Here is a 13753-nt window from a genome sequence, read left to right as displayed (position 1 = left end):
CATTTGCTGGGACAATTTTATCATATTTACATGGATATAGTTTTGGCTATATGAGCAAGCTGCCATTAGGCCAGATTTCCACTATAGAAATTTCAGTTAGAACAATTTGACACAAATTTATTATCAAGTACCTCAAGACAAATGCTGGGCATAGAAGCCACAGGGCATAAATCTGCAAAGAAGTAAAAAGCTAACCTTTTCAAACAATATTGCCTCTCTCTCACTTACCAACTTCACATTTCCCTGTATGGCCCCGGAAGATGACTGGTTAGCCAGAGACGGGTAAGATTCCTCAAGGGAGGAACAACCTAAGACAGGCACAGTTGCAGGGGGGCCATCAGGTGAGAAATTGGGGATCAACAGAGGTGAGGCTTAGAACCTCACCCCCATTTTGACAGAAATCTTCTGCATCCGTGGATGTTTTGTTGCCCTTGCCTAGCTTGGAATAATACTTAGTCTATAGGCACAGACCTGATCATCTACATTTGCCCTCTTAAAGCACTAAATTATGTTTTCTACCTTTATCTTGCATCTACCTACCACTTCAGCATTTTATTAAAATAATAATAATAATAAGGGAGAAATGTGGGATTCACATATAAATCAAGTATAAAAATCAAACGAATAATCATATCTGACTTGATTGTTTATAGTTCATGATGCGTGATCAAAACCGAAAGTGTCTGTGATATGACTGCCCTTGCACTGTTCACCATGTAAGAACTTATTCACTATGTAAGAACTTGTTCACCATGTAAGAACTTGTTTGTTATGCTTCAGAAGATTGGAGACTGTTGAGAATTAGGCTTGGGGTTGATTAATGATTGTGCATTGAGTCCCCTATACAGAATTTTATTGTTGTTAACAACCATTTGATCAATAAATATGAGAGATGCCCTCTCAAAAAAAAAAGAATAAAAAAAAATTTATCATCAAGCTTTATATTTAGAAACTAGTAAGGCCTCAGTTTTCCATTTATGAAAAAAGCAGATATTATAATAGCTTAGAACTAATATTTGCAAAGAAACCAGTGGTAAATTTTTATTGTATTAAGCCAAACAAAACAATAAAAATGCTAATGAACTGAATTTAGTTATATTTAAAATATTTTTCTAAACAATTTCCTAACAGTTTTCACATTCATAAATGTTTAACTATTTGAGTGCATATAATTATATTCTTCTATATGGGTTGTTTCAGGAATGTCACCTATAAATAAGTCCATTCTTCTGACCTACCTGCCTACCTATTTAGCCAACTACTAAAAGTGTGCTGACAGCTATAACTAGAACTTTTCCCTTCCTAGACACTATACACTGGCTCCAAAAGGAGCCACAAGAACTCTGTCAACTAGAAGAGATCTCGATTTAAATCTCCCATCAATTTCTGTAAAGACACAACTTAAACAAACACATGCAGGATTTTTCCTAAGGTATTGGGTCAATTTGTAACTACTTTCTCACTTTACTAGGAAATAAGGTAGGTGGGGTTTGGCCTGAGTATTAACATGATGTCTGTCTGGGGGAGTCGTGCCTACATCTAGCAGGCAAGTGGCAGGTGTTACAATAATGTGGGGCCACCCAGTGGATTTTTTTCAACATAATTCTAAGGGATGCTGTTCAATGTTGCCTTGATTTCTATACTGGTATGAACAAATTATAAAGAAAAGTACATTAAATTAATTAGACCTAAAACTACAAATGCTACCACTTTTCTGAGGCTAGGCATTTTAAGAGTTAAGACTAAAGAAGTACTGCTTCAATTGAACTGGGAGCCCTCACTCTCCCCGTTCCAGTGTCTGCACAAGAGACAGGACTCCTGTCTGAGATTTAACCCACAGCGATTTCATACAAAGATGTCTGACAACTGTTGCTGTGTAACTTCTTTGGGGAGGCTAATCATTCTACTCTGCTAAAAAATGATCCATATGGTAGATACTTACTATTTAAAATAAAGTTTTTCATGTTTGGAAAGCATCCAGGATCCAAACCTAGTATTGGCTGCAATTCTATGGCTCTCAAAGGAAACAGATGAAGGAAAACACAGCGAGAAACAGGCATCAAACAGATAAAATAATTTACCCTGGGCTCTCTGAATTGCATCTAATCAGTTTCCAAGTTTCAATACTTGTTTCAGAATGTGAGATATATACCTTTCCTCCAAAGAGTCTCTCAAAAAGAATTTCAAAACTACTCAATTTTTGAGTTTGATAGTGTGAGTTCAAATAATAAGGAATACGTGTCCTGGAATAATCCTCAAACAGTAGGTAAAAAGGGAATAAGAGAGTGAGGTAATAGGGGACCTAGAAAAATATTTTACTATTTACAGAAAACGATTAGCCTCATATCCCATATGGAAAGACTGCAAGACAAGCTATATGCATACTAAGTTCCATACTCAGTTTACTTTCTTAAATGTAAATATTATCCAGGGTACTAATCATCTTGGATGAGAAATTAGCTGTTATTTTCAGACATTCCTATGGGAAAAATGCAGCTTGAGTTTTAAACAGCACACTCATAAACTTTAGGAACCCAGCCCATTTCAGTTCAGGTTGTTGTGACATCCTCAATGTTCCTTAACAAAAAAGTCAACCTCTCTCTCATCTTGCAGTACTGATTCTTCTCTCATTTTTAAAACTCTACATATGGATAGATTTTCTTCATTTTAAAAAGAAAAGCCGATACCCCAATTTTATTTATTTTCAAATTTAATACCAACCTAATGCACCTGAAATGTGGTTTCCGTTTGACTTTTATTATTCTCTAATGTCATTACTCCCTCTAGTGGTAGAAAATGTGATCAAACTACCAGCTGTAATTAAGGTAGGTTTTTGAGGTGAACCAAAAACACAAGTTAAAAGAAAAAAATTTAACTTTCTTGTTGGGCAAATGTTAACTAAGAAAATTTACTCACTGTAACTTTTACAATAAACAGTGAATTTTCAATTGTCATTCAAGTATATGAGAAAAGTAAGAATTACGGAATCAACAGGCTCTACATTAACTGGGAGTCTACCTTAATCTGAGAGACCTGAGTCACATGAGTAGCAGCAGGTATTGGGTTTAATAACAAATTTGATATAAAAATGCATGAAGAAAAGAGGATACTGCTTTTTCTTGTAACTGGTGCAGTATATGGTATTTGGGAGGTGTAATGTTTAGATATGATGGCTTATAAATAGATGACTGACAACAATATCTAATTTCATCTCCCTTTAATTCAGAAAAAGAGCTTAGGCTTGTTGATTTTATCTCCTTGTCTTTTAACCCAGAGAATCTCAACTCTGGCAACACATTATGATCTCTTGGGAAATTTAAAAAATTTATGCTTGGGCCCCATCTCAGAAAATAAATCAGAGCATCATTCCTGGTGGACCGCGGTATCAGTAGTTTTAAAATGGTACTAAAACTATAAAACTTTCAGAAGACATAGGAAAAATATCTTCATGACATTGGATCTGGCAATGATTTCTTGGATATGACACCAAAAGTGCAGCCAATACACAGAAAAAAACAGGTAAGCTGAACTCCATCAAAATTAAAGACTTTGGTGCAGCAAAGGACACTGTATCAAGAGAGTAAAAAGACAACTCATGGAGTGGGAGCAAATACTGGCAGAGCAAGTATTTAATAAGAGATAGTATCAATATATGCATATGGAAAGATGCTCAACATCACTAGTCAACAGGGAAATGCAAATAGAATCAAAGCCACAATGAGATATCATTTCATATGCAGTAGGATGCTTCTTATCAAACAATAATAACTACCAAGTACTGGTGAAAATGTGGAGAAATTGGACATCGTGCGAATTGTTGCTGGGAATGCAAAAAATGGTTCAGCGGTTGAGATGAACAGTATAGTGGTTCCTCAAAAAACTAAACAATCACCATATGATGTAGCAATTCCACTTCTGTAGAATTGAAAGCAGGAATACATACTTTTACAGCCAAAAGGTGGAAAACAGCTCTAAATGTCCACTTGCGAATGAAGGGATGGATAAACAAAATGTAGCCTATACAAGCAATGGAATATCATTCAGCCTTAAAAAGGAAGGAGATTCTGAAATATGGAGGATGACCTTTTAGGACATTATGCCAAGTGAAGTAAACTAAACACAAAAGGACAAATATTGTAGGATTCCACTTACATGAGGTACCTAGAGTAGTCAAATTCATAGTCAGAAAGAAGAATGGTGGTTGCGAGGGGCAAGTGGTTGGGGTAATGGAGAGTTAGTGTTTAATGGGTATAGAGTTTCAGTATAGGATGATGAAGAAGCTCTGAGATGGTGGGAGTACTTGTACGTAATGCCACTGAATTGTATGCTTACACATGATTTATGGTACATTTTGTTATGCATATCTTAGCACAATTAAAAAAAAGCCACTTGGGCAGTTTTAATTTGCAATCAGAGCTGGGAACCAGTGTTGCAAAGACAAAGCAGATAAACCAAGAAAGGGAGAGTGTGACAAGTTAACATGTGAAAATATCCAGTATGAGCAGTGTATGTTTCTGACAGGAGGAAGAATAAAATCTATAATCTGGCATGTATTTCTATAAATTAATTCTATCATTTCACAAATATTAAAGATGTCCGCTCTTTCTTCGAGAGAAAACATGTCCTCTTTCCATACTGGTCCTCTTGAAAATCCAAGTAATGTTTACATTCTTCCACGATAACTTTATAATAGGATCTAAGTAACAGACACAATATTTTATTGAGGGTTTATGGGCTGGAGGTACTGTAAGGTACTGTGATAAATGCCTTACCCACATGTTTCAGTTATTCCTTAGAACTATCACCAGAAAGCTAGTACTGGCAGGGCTGAGACTAAACTAGGTCTGACTCATTATCTCCTTTTTATAGCCCATTACCTGAAGATTATCCACATATTCCTAGTCCTCTGTCATTGGCGTTCTTGCTACCTTCTCCTACAACCGATTCTTCTTTAAAGGTCAGTTGACATGCTGTATTATCCAAGCTTTCCTGAAGTCACCTACCAGACAGCCAGAGCACTTGGCCTCCACCTTTCTTACAAGAAGACTGCGTTATTGTTATTACATACTTGCCTTGTAATCCCTAGAAAGACACTGACCTAGCATGACTGCTGTCTCCTGGAGACACTACAGAGGGAAACCACCTTTGGACAGACCTGGGATGGTATGAATGTGTGTGTGTAGGATGGAGGGTGGTGCCTCAGCCTGGGGCAGGAGGCACGTGCTTGTGAGAAGATAAGAGAGGACACCGGACGCCGAGAACTTAGAAATTTTGTTCCTGCTCCTCCCTACCCATTGCCTGTATAAACACATATGCTGCCTCACGTGCAGCCCCTGAGGGATCTGGTCTATGTTCAGGAGTTAAGGTAGGGCAGTCTAAAAAGAAGCCCTGCTGTGAAAAGCTGACAGAGCCAGGAGACAAGCTCTGACAGCGGCTTTCTCACCCCGCCATCTCCAAACCCCAAGAGCTGATCAATTATACTCATAGATTATAGAGCACAGCCTTCAAATGCTGCTTTTGTCCTGCTCCTCCCCAAACGTGGGGAGTTGCATCCTGAGACAGTGTTTTGTGATCATTAACTGCAGTCGTGTGGTACCTAGTTAGCAACCCCATAGCTCGTCTACCTTCATCCCTCAAGGTTATCACTGGGGCTGACACGGGCTCTAACAGTGGTCCTCAACCCAGGCTGCACATTAGAACGACTCAGGGAGCTTTAAAAGCAGAGTCAGACCTATTTTTGCGATGGGGCTTGGAGAGTCAGTTTTCACAAGTGCTCCCAGTGATTCTCAAGAGCAGCCAGAGTTGGCACTGGATTCAAGCCTGGCTTCTCTCCTTTTGGATTACTTGTATATGGCCAATACCCAGTTAGACAAGACATTTGAGGATCACAAATATTTCATGAAAGAACAACAAAATGTATCATAAACTATATCAAATACAGAAAAGATTAAACAGATTAATTTAAGCCTTCTATTATAATAATGTCCAGTAAGATATATTATTAGAGTATTAAAGAAGAAAACAGAAAGCAATGCAGAAATATTAAGTATATAGAATTAACTAAAAAATACAATAGATAGGATAGATAATACAAAGTACATTCTGAGGAATGAACTAACTGGAAGACCCAGTCTCCAGAATGAAAAAGGAAGAGACAGAGCACCAGAAAATAGTCATGGAGGATTCATATCCACATAGTGGATGTTCCGAAAAAAGGAAAAAAGATAGAGAGAAGAACATAGTTGAACAAATAATGGAGTTAACTTCTCCAGAATAAAATAAGTTGAAAAAGCTAAGAATGATAAGGCCAGCTCTCAGAGTACTAAATAGGAAAGGAAACACCCACACTTAGCAATACTGATATAAAACTTAGAATATGAAAGACAAAAGATTTTCAACAGAACGCTTAGCACACAGCAGATATGCAGTAAGTATTCATAAAAAAAAATCTACAGCATGAAATAAAGACATCATCAAACTTTTATAAGGCAGTTATTGTACCAAATTCAATTATACTAGGGGGAAAAAATAACATGATGAACAAAATGAGGATATTTGAATTTGGTCAAGTTTCTTAAATCTCAAGACTGTTGTTAAAATTGTTTCTGGTGAAATTCAAGTTTTATCTGTATATTTTTAGTTCTGCTACTATTTTGGGGAATAATCTAAAACCTCCATTCTCAAGGTAGGTTTCAGTAAAGACAGATATTGGCTAGTTACACACATTTGAAACACAACACACCGTCATCCTTTCCGGATACACAATTAAAGACCCAGAGTGCTCTATTCATGTGTAAGTACACCAGGAGCTGAGGGGATGAAGAGGGTGAAACAGGCATGGAGTTAACTACAGAACACTTCCAGTTCTCTAATAATAGTCAAAAAGCCAGGGACTGCTCATAAGCACGTTTTCAATTACAGGAATGACTTTTATCTTTTTTTGCCCCTTCTTTGTAACAGTTATGCCAGAGGCTCATAGAAGCTTTTCAGTAATGGCTTACCTGGTCAATATCAGCATTTCTTGGAAGAAAGTAAACTATGTTATTAGTGATCTTCTTGGACAGTCTGAAAATTTCAAAGGTGGACAGCATTAAGGAAAAGAACAAAAACAGCAATTAATTTCTGTTATTATATCATAACCTAAATGTACTTTGATATGTAAAAATAAGACACACATTTAAATCCTTTAATGGAACCAAAAAGAGAATTAGGTACCACATTTTGCAATTCAATAGCATACTGCTACAGAAAGGTCAGAGATTAGAAGTTAAACCTATTTATTCAATTACCCTAGTGGTGGGCAGACAAGAGTCAGAGACACATTTTCTCTTTCTGCCATTTCCTAATTATTGTGAAAATAGAAAGAACAGGAAAGCATAATACCATCATTTTCCGGTAAATATAAAGACAAGTAAATCTGGTTGCGGTAATCTATGTTCTGAATTTTAATTAGCAATTTGGAAACACATTTCCTGTTACAGTCAAACAGAATTCCTCTGGGAGTAGAGATAAAGAAAGGGACAAATAATAAACGCTATTCTTTATGAAATAGGAGTTTGCTTCAGTATCTTGTAAGAGTAACAGGAAAAATTTGGAGATGCACAGAGAATTAGCAACAAGTCAGTGTGAGTTGGAGACAAGTTAAGGGATAGTCACCTAGACTTTGGGAACATGTCTTGAGGAATTCCCAATTTCCAGACAATATTTCCAAACAATGCATTCTAGTTCTTGTTTTGTAATAGCAAAACTGAATAGTAACCAAAGGAAATATGACCTCACATTTGCTACTATTTTGTAGGTCAACTACCACTTAATTTTTACATACTTGCTTTTTATGTAAATTAAACTGTAATCTTTTCAAGAGCTATTATTAGCTGATCTCTCTCCTTTTCATTAATCTCTTTGAAACACACACACATCCTTCCTCTCCACAACCACCATGTGAGTAAACCCTTAGACTTCCAAAGGATATCCATCAGGAGACATCATCGTCCTAATGTCAAAGGTCTCTGCAGTGGCATAGTCTGGCCCTCCCCAAGGAGGGCTAAGGAACACAACATCAGCCTTTAAATGAGAAGCCAACAGCAAGAAATCTCCACAGATGAACTCTATTTTGTCTGCTATTCCATAAACTTCTGCATTATTGCGAGCAAGATTGATCTTAACGGGATCAATATCAATGGCAATCACTAAAAATGGGAAAAGGAAAGATGAGTCAGATGACACTGATTATTAGTTATACAGAACAGTTCCTCTTCTGAGTAGTCTGTTGTTTTTATTTTTCTGTCAAGAGCTTTCTTTTTTTTTCTCATGTTGCCTATGCACTTTTTTTTTGAGCAAGTAGTTTTATTTTATTTATTTTTTATTACAATTTTTAAATTAAGGATCATTGATATACACTCTTATGAAGGTTTCACATGAAAAACAATGTGGTTACTACAATCACCCATATTATCAAGTCCCGCCCCCCCCATTCCCCACTGCAGTCACTGTCCATCAGTGTAGTAAGATATCACAGTCACTACTTGTCTTCTGTGTGCTACTGTCTATCCTGTGACCCCACACCATGTGCACCAATCATGATACCTCACAATTCCCTTCTCTCTCCACCCCGCACCTCCCCCGCAACCCCTTGCCTTTGGTAACCACTAGTCCCTTCTTCGGAGTTTGTGAGTCTGCTGCTGTTTTGTTCCTTCAGTTATCTTTCATTGTTATACTCCACAAATGAGGAAAATCATTTGGTACTTGTCTTTCTCTGCCTGGCTTATTTCACTGAGCATAATACCCTCCAGCTCCATCCACGTGGTTGCAAATGGTACGATTTGTTTCCTTCTTATGGCTTAATAGTATTCCAATGTGTTAATGGACCACATTTTCTTTATCCATTCATCTACTGATGGACACTTAGGTTGCTTTCATATCTTGGCTATTGCAAATAGTGCTGCAATAAACATAGGGATGCATGTATCTTTTTGAATCTGAGAACTTGTATTCTTCGGGTAAACTCCTAGGAGTGGAATTCTCGGGTCAAATGGTATTTCTATTTTTAGTTTTTTGAGGAACCTCCATATTGTTTTCCACAATAGTTGAATTAGTTTATATTCCCACCAGCAGTGTAGGAGGGTTCCCCTTTCTCTGCATCCTCGCCAGCATTTGTTGTTTGTCTTTTCAATGCTGGCCAACCTAACTGGTGTGAAGTGATATCTCATTGTGGTTTTAATGTGCATTTCCCTGATAATTGGCAATGTGGAGCATCTTTTCATGTGCCTGTTGGCCATTTGAATTTCTTCTTTGGAGAATTGTCTGTTCATATCCTTCACCCATTTTTTAAATTGGGTTATTTGCTTTTTGGGTGTTGAGGTGTGTGAGTTCTTTATTTATTTTGGATGTTAACCCCTTGTTGGATGTCATTTACAAATATATTCTCCCATACTGTAGGATGCCTTTTTGTTCTGCTGATGGTGTCCTTTGCTGTAAAGAAGCTTTTTAGCTTGATGTAGTCCCTCCTATGTGTTCATTTTTGCTTTTGTTTCCCTTTCCCGAGGAGATGCATTCAGGAAAAAGTTGCTCATGTTTATATTCAGATTTTTGCCTATGTTGTCTTCTAAGAGTTTTATGGTTTCATGACTTACATTCAGGTCTTTGATCCGTTTCAAGTTTACTTTTGTGTATGGGGTTAGACAACAATCCAGTTTCATTCTCTTGCAAGCAGCTGTCCAGCTTTGCCAACACCAGTTCTTGAAGAGGCTGCCATTTCCCCACTGTATGTCCATGGCTCCTTTATCGTATATTGACCATATATGCTTGGGTTTTTATCTGGGTTCTCTAGTCTGTTCCATTGGTCTATGGGTTTGTTCTTGTGCCAGTACCAAATTGTCTTGATTACTGTGGCTTTGTAGTAGAGCTTGAAGTTGGAGAGCGTAATCCCCCAGCTTTATCCTTCCTTCTCAGGATTGGGTCTTTTGTGGCTCCATATGAATTTTAGAACTATTTGCTCTAGTAGGTTGAAGAATGTTGTTGGTATTTTGATAGGGATTGCATTGAATCTGTAGATTGCTTTAGGCTGGATGGCCATTTTGACAATATTAATTCTTCCTATTCATGAGCATGGGATGTATTTCCATTTATTGGTATCTTATTTAATTTCTGTGCAGGAGCTTTCTTTGAAGACTAAAGGAGATATGGCCACATGTAATAGATACAGTTTAATTAAAAATTTTAAATCAAAATTAGATTCACTTGTGTTGTACCAAGGAATGGTGATCGAAGGAACTGGCTTTCAGAGTTGTCTCATTCAGCCAGCTTTACCAAAGCAAGCAGTGAGAGTTGCCACCATTTCCTGAGAGACAAATCTGTGCTAAGCACTATGCTCTGTGGACTTTAAAGCCTGAGCGACAAACACTTGGAAAGATCACTGACAGCATGTAAAGCCTATCATGCTAAGATCTCAGAGAAGACCAATTTCCTTAAAATGAGGCAACTTCAAAGGATGACAAATTTGAACTTCTTCAGAAAAGTAAATTAAAACACATTTTGACAAACATACATAGCCAATTTATGATGAAGAAATGTAAAAACATCTGTTGATAATGTTTAATGAGACCTTTTAGGTAGAGGGAACAATGTTACATTTCTCCAAATGGGCTTTCATTTAATTTATTTCAATTTCATAATTAGCAATGCAAACATGTTAATTTTAACTCACTCATGTCTTGCAGTAAATAACTCAATGCACCTGTATGTGCACCAGTGTGTTAGCGGCAATATTTTATATTTGGAAGGGCTAAGTGGAATCCTGATGCATATGCCACGATTTTCATGGAAACATAGCTGTTTCCCAAAAAATGCCAGTTTCAAAATTTTCAACAGTGCACTAAATAAATCACTTGAACAATGAATACAAGCACCGATTATATGTTGTAAAGCCATGCATTTACAACGCCATTTCTTCTGTTCTAAATAAATTCATATTTATATGAGAAAACATGAGTATGTCCCTTTCAGCTGCTCTGTATAGACACAGTGGAAAGATATTCTGACAATACCGACACTCAACAGGAAAAGTGACCTTCAGCATCAAATGTATTTTGTTAATCCTCATGTTTCCATCTGTACTTCTTTTATAGGCTGACTTTGTTTTGAGGCCTAACAGAATGGCAACACTCTATGACACAGATGAAATACTGACAAATGTTGGATGATACTGTATAGAACTGCATTGTCCAGAAATGGTAGCCATTAGCCACAAGTTGCTATTACCTTTAAATTGATGAAAATGAAATAATATTCAGAATTTAGATGCTCTGTCACACTGCCACATTTCAAATGCTCAACAGCCACATATGTCTATGGCTACCACCCTTGTCAGTGCAGATATAGAATATATCTGTCCCAGATCTGTTGCTTCATCAGAGGGCAGATATTTTGTCTTGTTATGATACAATGCCAAAACGAAGACAAATGTTACAACTTTTGAGGAAAATCATTTTCATGCAATGAACACTGATTTTTTTAAGCTCACAGGAATGGCTAAACTCGCAAAGGCAGAGAACCTTTAGAGTAAATAGTGAATTCAGAGAAAACAATAAAAGTTATTATTTCAAGTAAACATGAAAATAGCTTTCATCTCCAGGCTGTTAGGAGGTCATATAACATTAGCAAATGTCATGTCCTGGAGCATATGAGATACTGAATAAGGCCAGTTTATCAGCATTACTCTTAAAGTCAATGTTAAGTTTCACTTCATCATTTTCTAGCTTCTATATTAAGCTTTCCAGAATCATACTCTTTCCTAGTTAACATTAAGAACTTTATATGAACTAATGAGAATCAATTGAAATTTACTGAAATGGAAACTGTATGTGTACTATAAAGGCACTGGTGGAAAAAAGCATCTTCAGAGTATGACTTAACAACTGATGTCTCTAAATACCCTATCATACTATCCCCTAAAGAGAATTTAGAAAGAACAGGAATATCAGACTTAGAAAAAAACAAAAACAAAAATCGAATAAAAGCCCTGGCTTCATGACTTAGTGATGCCCATGTGAGCAGACTACTGAGTTTCATGCAGCCTTGTTTTTTTTCTCTGCAGACAGCACAAGGACTACCTATGTGACACGGTTCTGAGGAGATGCGTGGTATAGATGTTTTCTTTTGTGTGATTGCAAAGTCAACCATGAGATGACCTAATATTTAAAAGTCTTTTTTCTAGTGTCTTAGAATGTTAAAGCTAAAAGGTATTGGAGGTTATCTCAGTTTAATGTCTTCTTTAAATTAAGGTTAAATGATGTCCAAAGTCATCAAGTGATGTGTGGCAAAACTGGGACTCTGTGCCCGTTCTTCTCTTCTTCAAAGAACAGTCTTCCATTTTAGTCTTTTTAGTTTTATATAATGTTATAACCTTGGCTCCACCAAGCTGTGTCTGTGTAATTGTGGGCAAGTTACTTCATCTCTTTATTTCCCAGTTTATCTGTGAAATACAGATAATAAAAGATACACCAAACAAGATCACTAAATAAATTAATATATATCAAGCACTTATACCAGCAGGTGATGCAAAGTATATGTGTAATATATGGTATTTTTATTTTAAATATTTGGCGTTAAATTATTAATTATATATTAAATTTCAGCAAAGATAGGCTGAAGGATAACGCAATGTTTACTGAATATATTAAAGTAAATTATTTTCCTTCCACCGATGGCTGATTACCTCTCTTTCCTGTTAAGGCAAACTGAATGGTATTTCCTCCAACTCCACAAAATGCATCTACTACAATGTCACACTTGAAGGACTGACTGACCCGGCCAGCAATGTGCTCAGCAATCTTCTCAGGTGTAACTGAAAACCAGCCCTCTGTGAAGGAAGAGGATTTCTGTTAAGAGGTTCAATTTCAAGAAGCCAAGCCAAGCATAAACAGAGCAAACATTACTTATATGTAACACCCTTAAAAAAAATTTTTTTTTCAAAAAATTATAAATTACCTAGTTTTAGAGAAGAGTTCTACAAAGCTTGCTATAAAAAGGAGAAATACCACTTCCATTCTCAATTTCCACAGAAACAACCACCTCAATTCTTGCCTGATTCTTTTGCAATATACCTCCAATAACTGCATGCAATTCTGAATTTTCAGTTTGAGGTATCAACTATTGACTACTATAGAAAATGAAAAGTTCACTCTTCTAATTGGCCAACTCCACTGAGTTTCCCAATTATTTCATACCTAATGGGGAAGCAATGAACCAGATGTGTACTGGACATTTTGGAAAAATTAAGATATCCAAAGGGTGAGAAATAGCAAAGAGCTGACAGCAAAAGGCTGCAGAGCTGTAGGAATAGCAGAACCCTCACCATTTTCAGAAATGAGGTCCAGAGGAAAGAGGACATTGCCTTCCTTCTTTCCCAACAGAAGAAATTAACTTTTCAGAAAACTATTTATCTGAACAAAATGGTGTACCAATTTTCCCATTCCCTTTCTTCACCATCACTTTAAATGGGTCCTCATTGTTGGGAGAATAAAATAAATAAACTGCTTTTATAGGATCAAAGGCTTTTTTCTTGGGTCAAAAGTCTTACTTCTCCTAACAAACTCCTGTGTAGTTTCCTCAATATACAACATTTTGTAAGTAATTATAAGAGGTTCACAGAACTCCTGAACTTCTATTCCAGAGCAACATGTCTTCATTTTCAATTTATGGACCAATATTTAGGTACCCCAATATGAAACCATCCATTCACAGAATTGAATCA

At 36.7% G+C, this 13753-nt stretch overlaps 1 protein-coding gene across 5 annotated transcripts in view; it reads right to left on the bottom strand.

Annotated features, from left to right (window-relative positions):
* The window catches only part of TGS1 (trimethylguanosine synthase 1), a 42274-nt gene that overhangs the window by 7109 nt on the left and 21412 nt on the right, over window positions 1-13753 (bottom strand). For 3 of the 5 annotated variants that reach the window (XM_057498054.1, XM_057498055.1, XM_036878892.2), the window contains 3 exons: window positions 12716-12859; window positions 7973-8189; window positions 7002-7080 (listed from right to left, as the gene is read on the bottom strand). In XM_057498054.1, the coding sequence (XP_057354037.1) occupies window positions 7002-7080; window positions 7973-8189; window positions 12716-12859 (440 nt within the window). Of the gene's footprint in view, window positions 1-3612; window positions 4697-7001; window positions 7081-7972; window positions 8190-10579; window positions 12473-12715; window positions 12860-13753 lie in introns of those variants that run through there. The other 2 variants (XM_057498056.1, XM_057498057.1) reach the window with 2 other exon arrangements.

The sequence above is a fragment of the Manis pentadactyla genome, chromosome 3 (genome assembly GCF_030020395.1).
Source record: "Manis pentadactyla isolate mManPen7 chromosome 3, mManPen7.hap1, whole genome shotgun sequence".
Taxonomy (NCBI): domain Eukaryota; kingdom Metazoa; phylum Chordata; class Mammalia; order Pholidota; family Manidae; genus Manis; species Manis pentadactyla.
Note: the sequence above shows the minus strand (reverse complement) of the source record. Positions and strands in the feature narration are given on the sequence as shown.